At 41.9% G+C, this 23,799-nt stretch overlaps 1 protein-coding gene and 1 non-coding gene across 2 annotated transcripts in view; one reads left to right on the top strand and one right to left on the bottom strand.

The window, feature by feature from the left end:
- atp8b3 (ATPase phospholipid transporting 8B3) overlaps window positions 1–23,799 on the top strand; it is a 55,149-nt gene continuing 31,350 nt past the window's right edge. Inside the window, exons 1-10 of the mRNA XM_088349688.1 lie at window positions 1–150; window positions 2,557–2,624; window positions 4,488–4,579; window positions 4,641–4,754; window positions 6,148–6,246; window positions 9,504–9,565; window positions 12,829–12,901; window positions 13,970–14,040; window positions 16,308–16,399; window positions 16,462–16,620. Of these exons, the coding sequence (XP_088205814.1) occupies window positions 2,600–2,624; window positions 4,488–4,579; window positions 4,641–4,754; window positions 6,148–6,246; window positions 9,504–9,565; window positions 12,829–12,901; window positions 13,970–14,040; window positions 16,308–16,399; window positions 16,462–16,620 (787 nt within the window). The 5' untranslated portion in view covers window positions 1–150; window positions 2,557–2,599. The remainder of the gene's footprint in view (window positions 151–2,556; window positions 2,625–4,487; window positions 4,580–4,640; window positions 4,755–6,147; window positions 6,247–9,503; window positions 9,566–12,828; window positions 12,902–13,969; window positions 14,041–16,307; window positions 16,400–16,461; window positions 16,621–23,799) is intronic.
- trnap-cgg (transfer RNA proline (anticodon CGG)) lies at window positions 20,449–20,520 on the bottom strand. The gene has a single exon. It is a non-coding gene; the product is annotated as a tRNA-Pro (tRNA).

The following is a 23,799-nucleotide window of genomic DNA, read 5'->3' as shown; positions in this document are numbered from 1 at the left end:
TCCACCTTTGTAAAATTCCCAGGTGCAGGATGCGTGGAAACCTGCAAGGTGACGCACCTGGGGTGATGTGGGCGGGGCCGTGTTGCATCATTCCCAAATGTGCGGGGAAGAAAGCCGGAGTAAAATGACATCCATGACATTGCTGAGCAGGTAACTTTCATTTTATGTCTTCTTCTGCTGTGTTTGTTATCGTGAAATGGAAAGAAAAGTGTGGGAATACTATTTCTTTTTGCTTTATTATTCACTGCACAACTGCTATTTAAGGTCAACAAAAACATAGTGCCGGAAAACATCCATAAATTATTCATTCGGAAGGAGGGAAATTATAACTTAAGGGGCTGTCGTAAATTCATAATCCCAAAGGTGAGAACAACCAGGAAAAGTATGTGTGTGTCTGTGTGTGGAGTCAAACTTTGGAACAATTTACAAGACGAGATCAAACAATGTCCAACTATTCACTTGTTCAAATTTAAATACAAAAAAACGTTCCTGGCGGAATACAGAGATGAAGAAAATGGGGTATGAGTGATACGAGAGATTGGGAATAGTGCGGCTAGAACTTTTAACTTTGTTGTTATTGTTGCTATTACTATATCATAACTGTTATTATAAATATGATTACTATTGTTGTTATTATCATTGGTGTATTTAATAGGGAAGATGAAGGGGTAGGGAATATAAGCATCTACTTCTTACTACCCCTTTTGGAAGATATTATGTGACATTATTTTTGTCACGAGGGGACCAGACCAGAACGGAGGCAGGAGGCAGGAAGGGAGAACTCAATTGCGTTGACGATCAAAACTTTTATTTGGCAAAATAAAAGTCGTCCAAAACTCAGGGACAAAACAGATCAAAAACAGGCTTTAACTAAAAACGTGCAAACACAGGTTTCTTCCGACTCAAACAAAACAGGACATGGCAAAATAGAACGGGAAATCCAGACAGAAAATGCAAGACAGAAAATGCAATGAGCCAGCACCCGCAAAACCCAAAACCCCCCTTAAGAAGCAAACGCGCAAATTAGGCGATCTGCTTCAGCTGTTGCCCAGGGGGCGGGGCCAGCCGGTTGCCACGGCGACCATGCCGGACACGACAATTTTGTTGTTGAGTTATTGTTTTTGTTCTGTTTTTATTTTAATGTTCAAAATAAAGTTGTCATTCATTCATTCATTGCAAAGTTGACTAACGATGTCCTGATTTCTGTCTACAGCAGTCCAATCCGTGCAAAATATTTAGTATTAATCTCTATTTCAACATAAAAGAGGCCTAGATTCTCAAGCTATGCTATTTCTTATGGAATTTTCTTCTTTTAAATATATTTTTCAATTTTTACAAAATATTTACAAAAAACAATGTAAAAAAACATAAAACACAAATGTTGAATCGCAAAAATTGTAATTGCAGTCTAGTTGAGTTTTTTTACCGTTAAACAGATCATAAGACCAAAAAAGCAAAGACAAAGAGTTATTCAATTCCAGTTTAAAGCAAGACATTTTGAACATAAATCATAGATGACCACATGTAGACTGTCAATTTATCCCATATCAGAACCCAAACAGACGGTAAACCCAAACGCGTAACGTTTACACACCAAAGTTTGTTCTGTGGAAACGGGGAAGTCATGCGTGGGAACTCAAATGCCAGCGATTCGGCGATCGCTGGGGAGAAGAAGTGAGACAGTGAAGTCAGGCGCGGGAAAACAGGGCTAGACGGTATCGAAACCGGACAGGGCAGACGGGATGGATATCAGATACAGGATACACGAGCAGATACCGGACAGGACGTGTCAGACGGGATTGATACCTGGTACAGGATGCAGGAGCAAGATACCAAACAGGACAGGACAGACGGTATCTATACCGGATACTGAAGACACGAGCAGGATACCGGACAGACGGGATCCATAACGGATACAGGATGCACAAGCAAAACACCGGACAGTCCTGGACAGACGGGATCGTTACCGGATACACGAGCAGGATACCGAAAAGTCCAGGACGGACGGGATCTGCACCGGATACTGGATACACAAGCAGGATACCGGACAGGACGGGACAGACAGGATCAATACTGGATACTGGATACACAAGCAAGATGCCAGACAGGATGGCACAGATGGGTTCGATACAGAATACTGGATACACGAGTAAGATACCGGACAGGACGGGACCGACGGGATCAATACCGGATCGTGAAGACACAAGCAGGATACCGGAGAGACAGGATCGATACCGGATACAGGATGCATACATCAAGCAATGTCTGTTTTGTTCTATAAATACGTTTCCTTGATAATTTTTAACAAACATTTTTGTCTAAAACCATAGCTTTCACTAGATTTTCCGATCGCCAACTGTAAAATCGAACAAGTGTAAAATATTCAATAAATCTAAGTAAAATGCCTTAAAAAAACCCTCAATTTTCTTTTCGCTTTTTGAGCTGTGTAGTAATTTTCAAAACATTTACCCGAGAGTAGTTTGTGTTGCCATGGTAACGTCGCGCAATGAGTTACAGGATAACGTAGTGAGACATTTCGTTTTTTCCTTCTGTTAGTACGTCCCGTGCCCTCGGGTAAGGAATTATCTTCGTCGTCATCATGGATAAGGACGGCACGCTAGCAGGTATGTCATCTTTAAGGTCGTTCAAGGTCAAATTGTTATCGTGCCCCCATCTTTCGAAATCTATGATTAAATTTCTTACAACGCTCCTCTCATACTGTAGTGTAACCATAATTACTGAGTTGGTGTTCTGATTAACACTGAAATTAATTTTTTCATCGTAGCTGGCGGCTGGCTAGCTAACAAGATGGCCGATTTGATGATATTGCAGTGATATTTAGTGTATTTTATTACTTTCAATTACTTTTGGATGACTCCAATACCAAATATGCTGATAAAAGACAAAAGAAACTTAATATGAATAAAATTGTGACTCACAACACGTGATAAGCCTTCTCTCCTGGCTTTGATCTCCGGCAAAACGAACATAAAATGCCACAGAAACAAAATGAAAATAAATCCAAACAGCTTGCCAACATCAATTTTGATTTGTGCACATATATTTCGCTTTTTTTGAGCAATCACATGAGAAAAATAGCGTCTTGAAGGGAGGGTAGCCGGCTCCTACTTCCCAGAGCCGGCTCATAGAGACGTTTCGTTCACGAACGAAACGAGTCTGGGTGCTCAAATTTTTCGTGAATCAGCCCTCATCCGCATTTTCTTTCGGCACTTAGTAAATACTATGTTCGTAATCGCTATTTAACTTCATGGTTGTCACTGTTTTGAACAGGGACATGGTCCAAAAAGACTCGAAGGAGACCGTAAAAACGCCTTATTCAAAATAATGCGCCACTTTTGACTGTCAGTAACGATAACGTCGTTTTGACAGCACAAAAAGTAAACAGTTAGATTACCCAATTCCTGAAAAAAACAACGCCATTACATAGCAGCATTTTTTTACAACGGCATTATTCCCAACACTGTTTATTTGTGTGTCACTCCTCTATTCCTTCTGGACTGATCAATCATTATCGATACCAATGAACTGAAAAATCGATAATTTAAAATATAATAATGAAATATGTTGAGAGTAACGCTTCCTTTGTGATAATTGCTCGACAGTCCAGGGTTGGGTAGGGTTACTTTAACTGGATTACTTTCAATTACTTTTGGATTACTCCAATACCAAATGTGCTAATAATAGACAAAATAAACTATGAATGAAATGACTAAATTTTGTGCAGGCTTGGGGAGTAATGGAATACATGGAACGGCAAAAATGATGTTGGCAAGCTGTTTGGGGTTTTTTTCATTTTGTTTCTGTGGCATTTTATGTTCGTTTTGCCGGAGATCAAAGAGATCAAAGCCGGGAGAGAAAGCTTACCACGTGTTGTGAGTCATCATTTTATTCATATTTAGTTTATTTTGTCTTTTATTAGCATATTTGGTATTGGAGTCATCCAAAAGTAATTGAAAGTAATCCAGTTAAAGTAACCCTACCCAACCCTGCTCGACACAATATGTGCCTATGTCGAATTCATTCGGGTGGGAATCTGTGAGCGCTACCTGCTGGCCGAATAGGTAACCACCGAATTTAAAACAATTTCTCTACCGTATTGAATATTTTTCCAATTAACATAGTAATATAAAGGCTAAAAAGCAGTGATTATTTATGCTTCTATGCAATTAAATACTCATATTGACTAAATAAACAACAGAGAGTTCGAAAAAAAAGCAAGCTAGAAAAAGTGGAAAATGATGAAGACACGCCGAACTAGTACTTACTAATCCTAAATCCTCTCCAAAGTCATTTCCCAGTAATCATTTATCGACAAGTTGGAGACTTTTGACCCGTTCTTTGCGCTTCCCGGGCTGCAAATATTTGAACAACTCTAATTGAGATAATCGCGGAGAGCTTTGCAAATGCTGCTCAATTCAGAGCTTTTATAGTGGCGGGACGATGACGTGTTTCCTGTTTCCTCGTAGGTCTAACCTGGGAGGTGAAGGCCAACCGACGTTGCTACCATAAACAGCAGCAGAAGAAGTCCTTCCTGGGCTTCCGATGGGGGCGGAGCTCGGTGAGTGGCGGCCCTTCTCCTCCAATGAACGCGGCCTCAATGGTACTTTCCTTGTTGCCAGGACAACCAGGTACGCAGTTATAAGTATACGGTCCTCACTTTCGTGCCGATGACGCTCTACGAACAGTTCAAGCGAGCCGCCAATCTCTACTTCCTCTTTATGATGGCGTTGCAGGTTTGTTGTGAGCTCCATTCAGGTTTGGGGTACGAACAATAAAAGAAAGAACTGAAATGTTCCTCTAGCGCCCACTGCTGGTTTCATCATATGTTCAAGTTGCACGAGTATCGTATTTTCCGGCCTATAAGGCGCAACTAAAAACCCCAGATTAATTAGAATTTTCTCACTTATTTTTGTAACAGAAGGCAAGCAAACCTGACTGGGTACATAGCATTTTAGTGTTGTACTACAATCAGAGTAATTTATTTAAAATGAATTTGTCCTGCATGTATATCATAAATCATATCATAGACATCATAGGCAGCCTTTCCAGCAGTGTTATTTCGCTCTTTTTAAGTGTCTGCTTTTATCTTCGGTGTTTTTCGTCCCGTTTGACAACTACACTTTGGATTACTTTCTATCCTATCGTTATGGGTTTTAACGCACAAAAATGCGTGTATTCGAGGAATCAACTCCTTGCCCTGAAGAATTTTCGTGCTGGTGTTATAAAAGGGCCCTATCGTGGATTCAGAGCCGGAGCTAAGGTTAAGGCTAAGCGGTTAGCGGCGTTATAAGCCTTCCGTACCGTCCGTAATCTTGATAAATGTGAACTCTCTACCAAATAAGACAGACGAACTGGCATACAGGGAGTGCAGTTTGCTGTGTTTTACGGAAACGCTAACGTGGAGCTACCCGGCTTCAGCGCTGTTAGGACAGACACAAAAGCATGCGGGAAGCGGAGGGGAGGCGGACTCGCTATCTACGTGAACACGAGGCGGTGTTTCCATCTGCCGCAGGGACGTCGAACTTTTGGCCTAGCGTGTGATGTCATCCACTCTGCTGTTACTAAACTACAACACAGCACCCCGAGGCCATCCTGTTAATATGTTAATAAACAACAAAAGGGTTCTGCTGGAAGTATGAATTTCCCTACAGGGATGAATAAAGTATCTATCTATCTATCTATCTATCTATCTATCTATCTATCTATCTATCTATCTATCTATCTATCTATCTATCTATCTATCTATCTATCTATCTATCTATCTATCTATCTATCTATCTATCTATCTATCTATCTATCTATCTATCTATCTATCTATCTATCTATCTATCTATCTATCTATCTATCTATCTATCTATCTATCTATCTATCTATCTATCTATCTATCTATCTATCTATCTATCTATCTATCTGTCTATCTATCTATCTACATCACTGTGTCCTATAGAACAGGACAGTTAAGTATGCAAGAAAACCTATAAGTATAGTTAGAGTATAAGCGCATTTATATTACTGGGACTCAAATGGCACCGAATAATAAGAATGACCCATGTGGTAGTTCTATCTTGTAAATTTTGCGTACCTCTATTATCCATATACACTTCATTTTCTTCTTTTTCTGACCAGTGCGTCCCCATTATTTCGTCCCTGAAATGGTACATCTCCATGATCCCCCTCATCCTCATCCTGTCCGTGAGAGGCGTGAAGGACCTCATTAGCGACTTGGTGAGTTCCTGGTTCTCCCGATTTCTCTCGAGAAGGTCCACCGACTCTCCTTCGTCGTCCTCTTTGACTTTTCGTCCTCTCCTCATTGACTAAAACCAGCCGTCCCGCTGGTATTAATTCCCCGGTCGTATCATTAAGGCTTTTTCCTTAAAGGATGTTTTTGCATGCACGATTCAGGTTAAGTGCACGTCTGAGTTACGGTCGTAAATGGCTGAAACACTCGCTTGACCCTTTCCGTATTGACTTATCATTTAGCCCAGAGTGTAAATCTGCCGGCCGGTGTCACCGTTAGTGGGGCGCGTAATAGCGTAGCGTCCCGATCTTTTCACGGCCGTCACTGTGGACGGAGGCAATGAAGTACAAATTCTTAATTGCTGTGGTATACACTCGACCAGGTTTTTGTGTTTAATGACTGCATGAAGAAATACGTAGAAAATAAAATGATGATGGCGGTGGAAGTTAACATGGCATTGGTTTAAGCTGGCGGACAGCTACAGTGGAACCTCGGTTGTCGACCATCATCCGTTCCAGAACCCTGTTCGAAAAGCGATTTGTTCGAAAACAGAATTCATTTTTCCCATTGCAAATAATGTAAATCGTTTTAATCCGTTCCAACACCCTGAATGTTTACCTTTGTTTACCTTTAAGACACAAATAAAGCTAACCCAGGCTAATCGTACGTTCGCGTTAGCGTAATCTTTCGTACGGAAGATTACGCAACATGAACGTGTAAAAACTAAAAAAAGAATTATGAATAGGATTTTTTTACCTTTGTGGTGGTCAGCAGAAGGCGGAGATGGACGGTGAGAGGGATGGAGGAGGAAGGAAAATTATTGTTTGGAAGGAGAGTCCCCTTCCATAAAAACTTCGGGGAGCTCTTCTGTCTGAGGGGTGCTCAAATCTCTTTGCTACGGATGACTGGCTACAGGATGTTCTTTTTTCTTAAAATATCTATCCAATGACACTTGCTTCCTCCGTCTTTTTAGCACTTTTCGGAAGTGGTTCATGATAGTTTCATTAAAGTCATGATGACTCTGGTGGCTGCAGCTTCATCGGTGTGGGGAAATTCTGTAACTCGGCCCATTTGCTACACATTTGTTTAATCTGGGACGTCCCCTAGTGTATTGGAGGTGCAATTGCACCTGAGAAAATTAAATGGAGTAAAAAAATGTGATGTGAAACATCCACCCCGGCGTTCGAACTCCGATTTTTTGACCGAACAGCGGAGCAAGAATTTCTCGAAATTTTTGGTCGAGAACCGATGTGTTCGAACTGAGAGGCGTTCGAAAACCGAGGTTCCACTGTATATGGTTGTTCTGAGGGACTGGCAGCCGGTGGATTCTAGTGTCATTGACATCAACATTGGGAAACATTGTATGCAATGAGATTGGACATGACACTCCAAAGTAAACATGTCATAAAGACTAGTGATTCCAAGAGCCAAGAAGAAAACCGCAGGTTCAAGAGCGTTCTCCATTCGGGCCCCAGTGCTGTGGAATGCTCTGCCCCCTGAGATTCGATCTGCAACCTCAGTGGAACTGTTTAAATCTAGGCTTAAAACACACTTCTATTCTATAACTGTTAGCCCTCAATCACAAAGAGTCTCAAAGGGCTGCACAGACCAAAGACTATTGCAAACTACAGACTATTATGATCTAAAACCTACATGAGGGCAAATAATAGCAGCAACAAAAAAGAACAAAATAAGTCACAAAGTATATATTTATTTCGCAATAGTTTATATTTTCACAGTTTCGTGCAATAGTATACATTTTCACAGTTTCATTTAACATCAGCAAAAAAAGAGAAGAACACAGAAAATGGAGGAAACATCTCTTTGGTGTATCCGATGATGAATCGGACTTTTATTTATAACTTTCAGGACAATATTTCTGTCTTCTCCATCCTCTAACATTCGTTTCTGGCCCGGTAGGAAAAAATAGTGTGATCATGAGATACAAATGAATGCCTTTTCCTATGTTATCTGCCTCACTGATGGTTTATGAAATGAAATGAAATGATCTGCATTTAAATAGCGCTTTTCAAGTCAATGACTTCCCAAAGCGCTTTACAATGTGCTCCACATTTCCCAATAGCGGCCTTGCAGCCATGTAAGGCGCTAACCTGCTTATTGGGGGTATTAGGGGTTCAGTGTCTTACCCAAGGACACTTCGACATGTAACACGGACGAGCCGGGATTCGAACTGGGATCCTTGATCCCAAGACGAGCGCTCTACCTCCTGAGCTACTGCCGCCCAAGCTACTGTAAAGCATCCATGGATAACTAAGGGTTTAGTGCTGACACAGTGTCATGGGGAGTCATTCACGTTAGGCAGCAGTCTAGAATGATAGGAAGCCAGAGGCTGACGAGATGGATACCAATTGTTTGAGCAGATATCGGACAAATGGGGTAGATACCGGACAGGACAGACAGGATTGATATCAAAACAGGATATTGAAATTAAACAGGACAAACTAGACGGGAACGAAACTGGAAACCCATATCAAACAACGGGACAGACAGGATTGATATCAAAACAGGATATCAAAATTAAACAGGACAAACTAGATAGGAACGAAACTGGAAACCAATATTAAACAGGACAAAATAAACGGGAACAATACCGGACAGGAAATACCAACAGGAGACAGGACCGAGTCGAAACCCACGTCTTGCGGGTCAGAGGTTCGTTGACAGACTGACAAAAGGGGATTGAGGGCACTGAGCTTAAATAGAAGAAAAGCCAATCCGTCAATGAGCTGCAGCTGGCACCACACGGGCGGAGCCAATTGGGCGCCGTGGCAACCCCGACATGCAGCAGGCGGCAGTAGCTCAGGAGGTAGAGCGCTCGTCTTGGGATCAAGGGATCCCAGTTCGAATTCCGGCTCGTCCGTGTTACATGTCGAAGTGTCCTTGGGTAAGACACTGAACCCCTAATACCCCCAATAAGCAGGTTAGCGCCTTACATGGCTGCAAGGCCGCTATTGGGAAATGTGGAGCACATTGTAAAGCGCTATGGGAAGTCATTGACTTGAAAAGCGCTATATAAATGCAGATCATTCCATTTCATTTTACCTTACACGTTAAATCTTATCCACTGTATTTTTCGGTATACACGGCGCACCGTACTATAAGGCACTCCTTCAAATTTCCTGTGGATTTAGGGTTTTGAGGTGCGCTTTATAGTCCAGAAAACGTGATTTTTGCACTAGTTTTGATACTTTTCCACGCTGGTTCTTTTCTGTGCTGTTTCCAGGGGAGGCGCCGCAACGACTCGGAGGTGAACTCGCGACCGTGTGAGGTACTCATTTCCCAAAGGTAAGGCAATGTGAGCCAGCCAGGGGGAAGACGCTCCCAAACAGGTCCTCTAATGAAGCTCTAATCAAGTGTAAATGAGTGAAAGCCCGGACGCTCCCTAAGGTGGCTCGGCCGAGCCGAAGCTGCAAAAAAATAAACAAGATCAAGTGATCTCTCAGCGTGAAGCTTTATTGTTACTTAATCATTTTAATGCAATTTAATTCTGGGAGGTGTTGGGTGCTTTAGGAGGATGCGGCGAAGAATCGATAAACCGTAAACACTCATAGCGGCGAGGAACGATAACTCAGGTGTTATGTCGCTTCGTAAATCTCGCGACGGGTGAATGCTGAGAGACGGGCATTAAACGTCAAATTGAAGGAACGGCCGGAAATCGTATTTATTATTGTTTAAAGCTGGCGTCGGACTTGTTCTTGTCCAATATTTGTGTCATGGTTACTTGACTCACCTGCTCCTTTGGCGCCATTGGCCTCAGACTTTCATTGGCTCCCTGTCACTATTCAAACCCACGTCTATCAGTCAGTCTGCGAACCTCGGTTACTCTAAGCAAGCTCTTTTCGACCCTGACTCCCATCTGTTTTTGCTCCCGTCTGTTCTCCGGCTTCAACCGTTTTTTTTAATTCTGACCCTCCTGTCCCGGCTACTGAGCCGTTTTTTTTCCATTCCTGACACCGCCATCGCTCGCCACGGAATCCCCACTTCCGCGTTGAGAGTGACCTGCTTCCTGCGTCCAGTGATCACCGGCAACCCTTTCTTTTCTTCTCATAAAACTGAGAGAAACGTAACGCAAGTGGGTCCTGTGTCCGTTCTGGTCCTGACAGTTTGAGATATGTCACAATTTCGTAGGAAAGAAAAAGATAAACGGATACAAGTACTTGACCTGGGCGGCATGGTGGATGGGTGGTTAGCGCGCAGCCCTATTGTGCAGAGGTTCAGGGTTCAAGTCCAGCTACCGTGCGGAGTTTGCGTGTTCTCCCCAGGGCACTCCGGTGTCCTCCCATATTACCAAATTATGCATGTCAGGTTAATTGGCCAGTCCAAATTGTCCCTAGGTGTGAAGGAGCGAGCGAATTGTCTGTCCCTGTGTGGCCTGCGACTGGCTGGCAACCAGGTGTCCCCTGCCTACTGCTCCAGCACTCCCGTGACCCTACTGAGTATAAGCTCTGACCTAAAATATAGAGCCTCAGAAATCCTCCATTTTTTAACGCTCACATCCAAGTTACAGTAGACCCCCAAGATACAACAATAAACCGCTCAGCTCTCTATTTATAATAAGAGTCCCGATCGTCCTCTGGTTATAGCAACTTAGCACTCTCTTCATTTTTCTTGATAACCGCCTGCCTCGTTTCCATGTTTATCATGTATTTGCTTCTCCCTTTATCATCACTGCAAGTCTAGCGACCTATAGTCAAGTCAAGTCAAGTCAAGTCATTTTTATTTGTATAGCTCTTAATCACAAAGAGTCTTAAAGGGCTTCACGGGTTATTACACAGACTATGTTTTCAGACTGTTATTACACCATCCCCTGATCTGGAACCAACATGAGGGCAAGAAAAACTACAGAATAAATACAGTACAAAAATACAGTACTGTATCGCTGACGCACAGTCTTTTAATGGAAAGAGGCATTATGGGAGGTAGTTCACCCAATAGCATACCTGTGTTTTCAAGACACCATGATGCAAGCCAATAGCAGATCAGAATTTCATATGACGTCACCCAATAGTAGACAGACATTCACAATAAAACCCTAAAGTTGTAATTTTCCAAGTTTATGAACATGCAAAATAATTTGGTGTTGGTTTCGTAGTGTAGGGGAAATGTTATAAAGGGGGCATAAAACATCGTATCGCACGTTGTAAGGTGGGGGCGCCATTTCCTGGGGGTCTATTATATTTTTTGTGTGTCGTGTTTAAAGTTTATGTGAATCCTGAGCGACAACTCACAATAATAATAATTTTGTGTGGAAAAGGAAAAAAATGGATAACACGACCTAAAGTAGAATTAATTGAATTCTGAGAGATGAAAATCATAAATATCGATCGATCAATCCATCCATCCATCCATCCATCCATCATCATCTCATCTCATTAGCTGCACCGCTTATCCTCAGTAGGGTCGCGGGGGTGCTGGAGCCCATTCCAGCAATCATCGGGCAGTGGGCAGGGGACACCCTGAACTGGTTGCCAGCCAATCGCAGGGCACAAAGGGACAGACAACTCGCTCGCTCATTCACACCTAGGAACAATTTGGATCCACCTTAAATGATTTGGAATGTGGGAGGAAACCGGAGTGCCCGGAGGAAACCCACGCAAGCACGGGGAGAACATACAAATTTCGCACAGTGAGTCCGGTAGCTGGATTTGAACCCACACAGGAGGTTCCCAAGACCATGGAACTGTGCCGCACACGCGCTAACCACTGCGCCGCCGTGCTGCCACCATCCATCATCAATCATTATTAAAACAACTGATTCAATAATACATAAATAAATAGCATCCATGCTAAAAAACCTATATTTATAAAATGTGTAAGAAATGATAGGAAGAATAATCATAGGGTCTTCTCTGCCCTGATTTTGTGTTGTTAGCTTCAATATAATGATTAAGTAGTAAAACGCTATATAATAGCTTATAAGCATTCACACATTTTCTTTTTCCTGCAGCAGAAATTATTTATGTGATTTCTAGAACAAAAAATCCATGCAATAAACAATTATCAATGATTTGAAGGCACAAACCATGACCCCTTTGATTTGAAATAATCAGAATAAATACTGAAAGCCGAGTATTGCTAATAATGTTGTCAAGACCAGCACACAGGGTAGACCCAATCGCGTAACGTTTTCTCACAATTTTATTGAAAGAAAGAGGAAGGGCAGCGCCCGCGATCCGATGCTCACTGCACACGGGAAGCAAGTCGCTCTCGTATTCGGATTGTGATCCGAAAACGGAAGTGGATCTTCCGTAGCGAGCGATGGAGGTGTCAGGAACGGAAAAACCGGTCGGTAGCCGGGACCGGGAGAGTAAGGCGTGGTCGGGGTCGGAAACGAGTGTAAGCCGGGATCAAAACTGGTCGGAAGCCGGGACGGGAGAGCAGACGTGGTCAGGATCAAAACAAGTCGTAGCCGGAAACAGACGGGAGCAAAAACGGGACGGGTGTGAGTCAGGGTCGAAAAAAGGCTTTCCTAGTATACACTGACAATCGTCCATTACAAATCAGACAAAATGAGCAAAAATGTGATTAATTTGCGTTGTCTGTTCTAGCTTCAGGACAGAGAAGTGGAAGGATTTGTGCCTGGGAGATATCGTGCGCATCCACAAAGACCAAACCGTCCCGGTGAGCTGCTCACATTATCAGTTCCACTGTAATAACAGTGTCATTTGGTCCCACAGATGGTATTTTTTTCCCCATTACAACATTTAGCTCATTTAGATGACTCATTATTGTGTTTTTGGACACACTAACTGCCATTGACGGATATTGACGTCAAAATGTAAATATAAATTGCCAGGCTGGTGGTGAATTAATTAAACAATTTGAAGTAATTCATGTCTGACTTAAGAAACCTGTGTTTTTAAAATCGTATTTGTTAGTTTGACTCCAAACAGCAAAAGATACAATTCAGCTTTCGTCAAAAGGGTCATCTACCTGCCAGGTTTTATTGTTTTATGAACCTCCACTTGTCATAAAACTGCCCAAAAAAACAACGCGATTACGATTTATGAACATCAATGTTTGGTATTCCTAACATTCCTAATATTCCTTTACTGATTTATGACCCACCATATTTATGCGAATGAGTCATTGAATTATGATTTATGACTAAAACTTCAATTTTGGCAATCCTCCCCAAATTCTTTCATGAACTATGATTTTGTTTTTATGCGAAGGACTTCGGAATGATTATTTCTGATTAAACTTTCCAGAAATTTCTTAACGCATTACGATTAATTTATGACCAGGGTTGGGTAGGGTTACTTTAACTGGATTACTTTCAATTACTTTTGGATTACTCCAATACCAAATATGCTAATAAAAGACAAAATAAACTAAATATGAATAAAATTAGCTTCCTCTCCTGGCTTTGATCTCTTTGATCTTTGGGAAAACTAACATAAAATGCGACAGAAACAAAAGAAAATAAATCTAAACAGCTTGCCAACATCATTTTTGCCGTTCCATGTATTCCGTTACTCCCCGAGCCTGCACAAAATGTTTTAATTTTATTCATATTTAGTTTCTTTTGTCTTTTATTAGCATATTTAGTATTGGAGTAATCCAAAAGTCATTGAAAGTAATCCAGTTAAAGTAACCCTACCCAACCCTGTTTATGACCCTTTTGACAAAAGCTGAATTGTATACAGCGCTCTCAAAATTTTAAAAATTGGAAATGTTTTCCCCCAGGCGGATGTCGTACTCCTTTGCAGCTCCGAGCCACACAGTTTGTCCTATGTAGAGACCGCCGATATCGATGGGTAAGACTTTTACTTTCCGGATAGCTTGTTAGTGTCACGAGGTGGAAGGGGTGACCGGACCAGAACGGAGGCAGGAGGCAGGAAGGGAGAACTCAATTGCGTACGATCAAAGCTTTTATTTACCAAAATAAAAGTTGTCCAAAAACTCCGGGACAAAACAGAACAAAAACATTCTTACACTCAGAATGGTCAGGTACAGGTTTCCTCCGACTTAAACTAAACAGGACAAGGCATAACAGAACAGAAAAGGTATAATGAGCCAACACCCGCAATACCCACAGCCCAACCTTAAATAGCAGCCACGCAATTAGCTGATCTACTTCAGCTGGTGCCCAGGGGGCGGGGCAGACCGGTCGCCACGGTGACCATGACAGTTAGGTCATATGAAAATTAGCTAATGCTTTCTAAACCCTCAGTTAAAATCATTAAAATAACACATTATTGTTTTAGTATTATATTATTATTATGATCATTCTATATTAGTTTTCCACACCGTAACGTGAAAACATGGTAAAGTAGGGACTCTGTAACTTGGGGTTGTACTGTATTTTACAAAAGGATAATTTTTGAGAAGCAGTTGAGGTCAGAACCTCTATCACAAGGGTTTCCAAACGTTTTCAAGCGTCAGGCTAATTTTGGTTACTAATTAGCGCAGAAGGCACTTGTTTTCAGATGATTTTCTAAAATAGCAGCTTAACAGCTAAATACGTAGCTTGATAGTTAGCTAGAAAGGTAAACTAACAAACTAAAAGGGAGCTAGATAGCTAGCTATAAGAGTAAAAGGTCATCTAAAACGTTGGATTAAAGCTAACAGCAAAGCTAGATAGCTGGCTAGAAAGGAGGCCAAAATTTATCTCGTTAACTAGAATAGAATAGAATAGAATAGAATAGAATATACCTTTATTGTCATTGCTACAAATGGGCTAACATATTGTGACAACGAAATTGGGCATGACACTCCAGTTTTACACATTCATAGTGAGGTATGAGCAAGAAGATAAAGGAACAGAGAAGATAATGTTATAAGACAAGGGGGATAAGGCTATAGTTATAATTTACATGTTATTTACACAAGAAATGTCGGCATGTGGGATGTTACATACAGGGTTGTGATAACGTTGGTATCGTAACGTTTGTGCAATATAACTAGCAAAAAAGGTAAAATGTTAGCTAGGTAGCATGCAAAAAAAAATCACAAGGAGTCTCATTGGGCTGCACAGACCACAGATTATTGCAACATACAGACTAATATGACATCATCCCCTGATCTTACACCTACACGAGGGCAAGGAAAAACTCAAAAACATGCCAAGTCAAGTCACGTTTTTATTTAGAACCCTTTATCACAAGGAGTCTCAAAGGGTTGCACAGATCACAGACTATCGCATACAACAGACTATTACGGCACCATCCCCTGATCTATAACCTACATGAGGGCAAGGGAAAACTCAAAAGCATGTCAAGTCCAGTCAAGTCACGTTTTTATGTAGAGCCCTTTATCACAAGGAGTCTCAAAGGGTTGCACTGATCACAGACTATCGCATAGAACAGACTATTACGGCACCATCCCCTGATCTATAACCTACATGAGGGCAAGGGAAAACTCAAAAGTATGTCATATCAAGTCGTCTTTATTTATGACGCCCTTAATCACAAGGAGTCTCATTGGGCTGCACAGACCACATATTATTGCAACATACAGACTAATATGACACCATCCCCTGATCTATAACCTACATGAGGGCAAGGAAAAACTCTAATACTATAAAAAAAAATACACGGATATTGTCAACATCAAATATAGTTCATTCATAAACTATAGAATAGAAGTGTGTTTGAAGCCTAGATTTAAACCGTTCCACTGGGTTGCAGATTTAATCTCAGTGGGCAGAGCATTCCACAGCACCGGGGCCGGAATGGAGAACACTGTCCAACCTGCAGATTTCTTCTTGGCTCTTGGGATCACTAGTAGACCAGCATTTTCAGAGCGAAGGCTCCGGACCAAAACATAGGGGGCATAATTCTTCTTCTTTTTTTTTTTTTAAAGGAACTTTCAGTACATAAAAACGGTCTTATATCAAACATTCAATGAATAAAAACAGCCTTCAGTTGATTAAAAACGTTTTTTTTTTCAAAATAAAAAGCCTTTCGCAAAATGTTTGAATGATTGCCATGTTATATCACTCAAAGTGAAATGATTATAGCAAAAAAAAAATCGCCCCTGACTCAAAATCTAATCGAAACAAACGTCTTCTCCATCCACACAGCGAGACCAACTTGAAATGCCGACAGGCCCTGAACGCAACTCACGACCGGTTTACCTGCGAACCCTCGGAGAGCGCGCTCGCCAATTTTGACGGTGAGGTGTTGCGTTTCCCTGCGCTCGAAAATTTGGGATTCTCTATGAATATTCCTCGGCAGGAGTGGTGTTTTGCGAGGAACCCAACGACGGCATGCACACTTTTAGGGGACAGCTGCAATGGCGAGGGGGACGCTATCTTCTGGACAGTGAACACGTCCTCCTCAGGGGGACCGTCCTACGCAACACAGGCTTCGCCTACGCTTTGGTGGTATACACAGGTACAGGGCCGGTGTTATGCCGAGAAATGCATCCCTGCCGAGATTTGCATCCCCTAGCTACTATAACAGTTTTCATTTTACCTGTGAAAAGTGATGGGTCCCGAGGAACTCAGATGCTCAAAAATCTATAGGTCCCAACAGAGATCTATGGGTCCCCAAAATTTAGTGTTAACGGGGTTGAAATTGAAAATTGGCGACAAATATATAATATACAGTGGAACCTCGGTTCTCGACCATAATCCGTTCCAGAACTCTGTTCGAAAACCGATTTGTTCGATCACCGAAATCATTTTTCCCATTAAAAATAATGTAAATCGTTTCAATCCGTTCCAACACCCTGAATGTTTACCATGAACGTAAACTTAAAGCTAACCCAGGCTAAGCGTACGTCCGCGTTAGCGTAATCTTCCGTACGAAAGATTACGCTAACATGAACGTGTAAAAATGAAAAAATCAGGTCGTTTACAAATCATTTAGCACCCGGGTCTCCACAACAAGTGGTGAGCGGTTCATTGGAAAGGGGGCTCCGTTCCAACACCGTCAATGTTGGGCTCCGTTCCAACACCCTGAATGTTTAACGTAAACTTAAAGCTAACCCAGGCTAATCGTACGTTCGCGTTATCGTAATCTTATGAATAGGATTTCTTACCTTTGTGGTGGTCAGCAGAAGGCGCTCGCACACCTCCTTCATATTTGGCTATTATTTCTTTCTTAAATGCAATAGTTGTATGCACTACTTTTCATGATAAGGGGCTAAAACACCCGTATGCCGCTCAGCATCGCACCCTAGCGTACGCACTCACGCATTACCGGCGTTCGAACTCCGATTTTTTGACAGCGAAGCAAAAATTTCTCGAAATTTTGGGTCGGACTCCGATTTGTTCGAACTGAGAGGCGTTCGAAAACCGAGGTTCCACTGTAAATCTATATATTCATTCAGTTTTAATCATCACAGTTTATTGGTAATACAAATCAGTTATCACTTCAAGATTTTTCAGTTCACGACAATATTGTACATTATACAAAATATTATCGCTGAAATAATTATATTATTCTATATTTTCATTCAGTTTTAATCATCAGTTAATTGGTAATACAAAGCAGTTATCACTTCAGATTTTTCAGTTCACAATATTGTACACTATACAAAATAATATTGCTGAAATATTTATATATTCATGCAGTTTTAATCATCACAGTTAATTGGTAATACAAAGCAGTTATCACTTCAAATTTTTCAGTTCATATATTCTTCGTGGTTTGCTGTCCCGCCATGGTTGTAATGCCTTCTCAACGTCCAATCCATTACCATCCTCCTCATAGCGTAACCAGGAGTATAATTTTGTCCATTTTCACAGAAAAGTCCTTTTCTTGCTAGTATTCTTTTGTTTATTTTCTTTTGTCGAATCGTTCGCTTCAAAACACGTGTTTTCCTTGCCTTCGCGGACTTATGAAGAATAACCCCGTCGTTTTTTCGTGCCGGAATTATTGCCGTTGTTACCTCTTTCTGTATTATATTTCGACTTATTACCGACACTGAAGAAATGACCAATTCTTGGTTGATTTGCACCTAATACCAATTGTTTTTTCGGAGGCATACTTCTCTTTCACTCGACAACCGCCACAACAATGACGTCATCTCGAAGCAACGAGATCTCATTTGCCGAGATCGGCGCGAGACCAAAACAACAATGGCGGATGGGGAATCTGCCTGACAAAAAGTTTGGAGTGTGGTAAATCTTTGTTAAAAAAAAAAAAAGTAATCGGGTAACAATGACAATTTGGTGTCAAAAACGATGCGTCCTGAGGACGCATGTTGATTTGAGACTATGCGTCCCCAGCAAAAATTATGCGTCTAGGACGCAGGGACGCGGGCAAACCAGAACACTGCTATAACCACTTTTACCTCGTTTTATCTCACTTTCATATCACTTTTCGGGAATGTAATGGCGAAGATATAACCAAAACCACTTCGTCTTGCATTTGTTGGGAATGTAATACAACTTAAACCATTCCGTCTTTCTATTTGTTGTGAATGTAATCGAACGGTAATGCACACCGTACATAAATCACTTTTGAGAACTGTTATGCACTCTACCGTAAAGCTTATGATGCAGAAATAAGCTTTATGGTAGAGTGCATAACAGTTTCAATACGAGCGATTTGAGTCGAAAAAGGCAAAATAAACATGTTACCTGCTCAAAAGTGATATATATCTATTACATTCCCAACAAATGCATGCTTGCCATCACATTCCCGAAAAGCGATATAAAAGTGAGATAAAACGAGGTAAAAGTGGGGATAGTAACTAGGGGATGCAAATCTCGCCTCGATGGGGCCATGAGCAAAATCAAAATCGGGGCCCCTTATTACTTGATCATCTGCATGCCTAGAAGAACTCATTCCATGTTCTAATCCAGGGGTGGGCAACTATTTGGAGTCAGGGGCCGCAGAGGGTCCAAATTTTCGGGCCAAGGGATCGATCTTGGAAAAAGATCCATGTTTTTCAAACGTTTTCAAGTGTCAGACTAATTTTGGTTACTAATTAGCGCAAAAGGCACCCTGTTTTCGGATGATTTTCTAAAATAGCAGCTTACCTAGATAGCTTGCTAAATAGCTGTATGTGTAGCTTGATAGTTAGCCGGAAAGGTAAACAGGTAAAAAAACTAAAAGGGAGCTAGATAGCTAGCCATCTAAAGGCCATATAAAACATCGGATAGAAAGCTAAGAACAAAGCTAGATAGCTAGCTAGAAAGGAGGCCAAAATTTAGCTCGTTAACTAGCAAAAAGGAAAAATGTTAGCTAGGTAGCATGCATTTCTCGGCATAACACCGGCCCCAGCCTTCATGGGGCCATGAGCAAAATTAAAATTGGGGCCCCTTATTACTTGATCATCTGCATGCCTAGTAGAACTCATTCCATGTTCTAATCCAGGGGTGGGCAACTATTTGGAGTCAGGGGCCACAGTGGGTCCAAAATCGCGGGCCAAGGGACCGATCTTGGAAAAACATCCATGTTTTTCATCTGGGAATAAAAATACATGTGATATTGAATTTTTGGAGACAGATTCAGACAGAAATAAAATGAATTATTGGTTGGGAGTTGCGGTTGGACCCAGTGACCAGAGGTGGATAGAGTAACCACAGATTTTACTCACAAGTACTGTTACTTCAGAATAATATTACTCAAAACAAGAAGTAAAAATACTTATCCAAATAGTTACTTGAGTATAAGTAAAAAAGTTACTTAAGTACTGGATAACCATAGCGACATTGTAGTTATTAATTTTTTCAAAACGACCAATCAGATCATCACTTTATCAAAGTCCATCTAATCAACAAAAAATACATTTCATTTAGAAGTAGATCAAAATAATCACTGAACATTCAAGTGCTTTAATAAACAATGGCTGGCAACCAGTTCAGGGTGTCCCCTGCCCACTGCCCGATGATTGCTGGGATGGGCTCCAGCCCCCCGCGACCCTACTGAGGATAAGCGGTACGGCTAATGAGATGAGATGAGATAATAAAAACAGTATAAATCAAATAAATAGATTAAGCACATGTAGCTCCAAGTAGTAGTGTGTGTGAGGCTAAATTCATATGCACTGCACATACAGCAGATTTAAAAAAAAGCCTTCCTTTTAATATTCCTTTTTCAAATTTTTTAATTCAAAAATATTTTTTAAAACCGTAAGATTGAATCAAAGACGCTGGATGGTTGAAGATTATGATAATACATTTTACTTCAAGTACCCAGCTCTGTAAGACATATGTATACCAAAGGCTTTCCAAATTAAAGATTCAGCACACCACATTACTGAAAGAAGGGCTTGTCTGGGAATTGAACCCAGGACCTCTCGCACCCGAAGCGAGAATCATACCCCTAGACCAACAAGCCACATTAATACATAGAGCAGTTTTTTGATACGTCTGACTATGAAACAATGGAACACTGGAGGCTCTCCAAGAACAAGTTGAAGAACTGTTCTGATCCATTACGCATTGTCACCGGTTGTATACCACTAGAGTTACTAAAAGTAATGCTTGTCTGGGAATTGAACCGAGGACCGTAGACCAAAAAGCAACATTTATGTAGTACACAGTACTGTCATAATTCTAAGTATGAAACACATGGAACACCAATGGCTCTCTAAACTCAAGCTGAAGATCTTAAGTGATCCGTTATGCATTGGTACATAGGTTTTGGTCCTGTGGTGAGGGGCCCTCTCTCTCTGGAAGGTGTGAGAATCCTCCCACCGTGGTCTGTACGTGTCATAAGAGGCGACTAAAGTGGAGGGAGCGAGGGGACTGGGGATGCTCTCCTCTATCTCCACTCCCTTAAGAGACAGAAAGGCAAAGACAGGGGGGGCAGGAGACTGAATGGTCTCTCAAACCTTAGTTACATAAATGAGAGAGGATGTGGAAGTAAAGCGAGTGAGTGGAAGAAAGAAGAGATTGGAAGGATTGATGACTAAAAGGAAAGTTGATGTGTTTGAAAAGGCGTATGACAGAGTTGATAGAGAGGCGTTGTGGCAGGTGATGGTAATGTATGGAGTGGGTGGAAAGTTGTTGGAAGCATTGAAGAGTTTTTATGTGAACAGCAGCGCATGAGTAGGAGTAGGGAGTGAGACAAGTGAGTGGTTTCCTGTGTTGACTGGTGTGAGACAGGGGTGTGTGATGTCACCATGGCTGTTTAATGTGTACATGCATGGTGTGGTGAGAGAAATGGATGCAAGAGTATCTGGCAAAGGTGTGGAGATGATCGATAACAGTGGAATGTTTTATTTTTTGTACTTTGTGGTGCATTTTGTTATGTTACGTTTTGTTGTATAATTGTCAAGTATTTTGTCTTGTATTTGGTTGTGTGTTTTTCTGTGTCTATCGTCTCATCAAAATGTTATCCAACGAAGAGATGCCACAAAGCTTACCCCTATCCATTAATCGGTGAATAACCGATTGGCTACTAATGCCTTGCTTCTCTCAGTTGATTGGTGCACTCGTCAATCAACCAATAGGTGAAAAGCTCAGTGTCAGGAACTGTAACAGGAGGAGGACCCAGATGCGTGAGGTTTCTCACACAAGCTTTATTTTACGGGTCATGCATGTTAACCCATACACCTGTGATTCAGCGATCGTTGGGCGGAAGACGTAAGGCAGCAGTCTGGCGTGGAATGACTGGAAGTCAGAGGCCGACGAGATCGATACTAATTGCACGAGCAGATATCGAACAGATGGGGTTGATACTGGACAGGACGGAACAGACAGGATTGATATCAGGCACTGGAGACTGGAGATAGACCGAAACGATACCAGATACTGGAGATCGAAATTAAACAGAACAAAATAGCTGGGAACGAAACTGAAGATCGATATAAAACAGGACAAAATAGACTGGAACGATACCGGACAGGAAACACAAGCAGGAAACCGGACAGAGTCAAAACCCACGTTTTGCGGATGCAGAGGTTCGTTGACAGAATGACAAAGGGTGAGTGAGAGCATAGAGCTTAAATAGGAGGGAAGCCAATCAGTCAACGAGCCGCAGCTGGCGCCCAACAGGCAGGGCCAATGGGGCGCCCCCTCATTTGAAATGAAATGAAATCTCATCTCATCTCATTAGCCGTATCGCTTATCCTCATTAGGGTCGCGGGGGGGCTGGAGCCCATCCCAGACATCTCCGGGCAGTGGGCAGGGGACACCCTCAACTGGTTGCCAGCCAATCGCAGGGCACACAGGGACAGACAACTCATTCGCTCATTCACACCTAGGGACAATTTGGACCGGCCAATTCACCTGAAATGTATGTTTTTGGAATGTGTGGGAGGAAACCCACGCAAGCACGGGGAGAACATACAAACTCCGCACAGGAAGTCTGGAGCTGGATTTGAACCCACGCAGGAGGTTCCCATGACATGAACTGTGCCGCACAAGCGCTAACCACTGCGCCGCCGTGCTGCCCCATGAAATGAAATGATCTGCATTTCTATAGCGCTTTTCAAGTCAAGACTTCCCAAAACGCTTTACAATGTGCTCCACATTTTCCAATAGCGGCCGTGCAGCCATGTAAGGCGCTAACCTGCATATTGGGGGTATTAGGGGTTTAGTGTCTTACCCAAGGACACTTCAACATGTAACTCAGAGGAGCCGGGATTCGAACTGCGATCTCATGATCCCAAGACGAGCGCTCTACCTCCTGAGCCACTGCACTTAATAATAAATAAATAAACGACAAAATACACAATAAAATACGCAACAAAGTACACGACAAAATAGAGTAGAAAACCTGATTATTTTTGTGTTCATTGATTTATACAAAATATATTTGTGGGTGTTTATCTATTCATACATTGCTTTCTAGGTATGGCAGGATCACTCCTCCATAATCCTCAACTCACCTTTTGTTGCTTCAAAGGCAAATGATATGAATGCATTATACGGTTAATTATAGATCGTGTCTTTGAAATACGGGTCATCTCAACGTCCCGTTTAGTGGTTCTAACGGATCATTGATTCGGATATTACTGGAGAAGGAAAGACGTGTCATGGGTTCCGTCTCCGTGACCCTTTTTGTTGGATCCAATCGCCAAAGTCAGACTGCTTTTCGGGCCGTTTGTCACATCACGTGTTTCGATACAGCTTAACCAAGTCGACTCTCATTGAGGACAAAAGTATGGATGGAAATGAGTGGGGGGAGGACATTACAGCTTTAAGAAGGTGCACGTGTCCCGTTTGTAGTCATTTTGGGGGGAAAAGGCAACAAAAACCAGCCTGATCCAGAATTTCTAACTCAGTTTGGCTCCGGGGCTAGATCCAGACTTTCTCAGCACACAAGAAAATCTAGCCAGCGCACAAAAATGAGGGCTCAAAATTACTAATTTAGCAGCGACTTAAGTCAAAGTTACAGTGCATGAAGATAAAAATACACGGGTTCCCCTGACGCTGTGTCATAAATGCGGTATTTTGAAGTCGAGTCGAAGTAGAACGAAGTTGAGTAAAGTTAGTAGAGTTTGTCGAGAACCGGCTTATTCGGCTCGGCTCACTAAAGAGACCTGGCTCTTACGGGTCCTAAACGGCTCTTCAGGTTGTTTTTGCTTCTTTAATCCCGACATGACCAAATATTATGTAAAATTATGCACAAAATGACTTAAAGGAATGGGGGAATAGAACAAAAAAGAAA

Source organism: Urocampus carinirostris, chromosome 12 (genome assembly GCF_059441175.1).
Source record: "Urocampus carinirostris isolate Australia breed hairy pipefish chromosome 12, RoL_Ucar_1.0, whole genome shotgun sequence".
Taxonomy (NCBI): domain Eukaryota; kingdom Metazoa; phylum Chordata; class Actinopteri; order Syngnathiformes; family Syngnathidae; genus Urocampus; species Urocampus carinirostris.
Note: the sequence above shows the minus strand (reverse complement) of the source record. Positions and strands in the feature narration are given on the sequence as shown.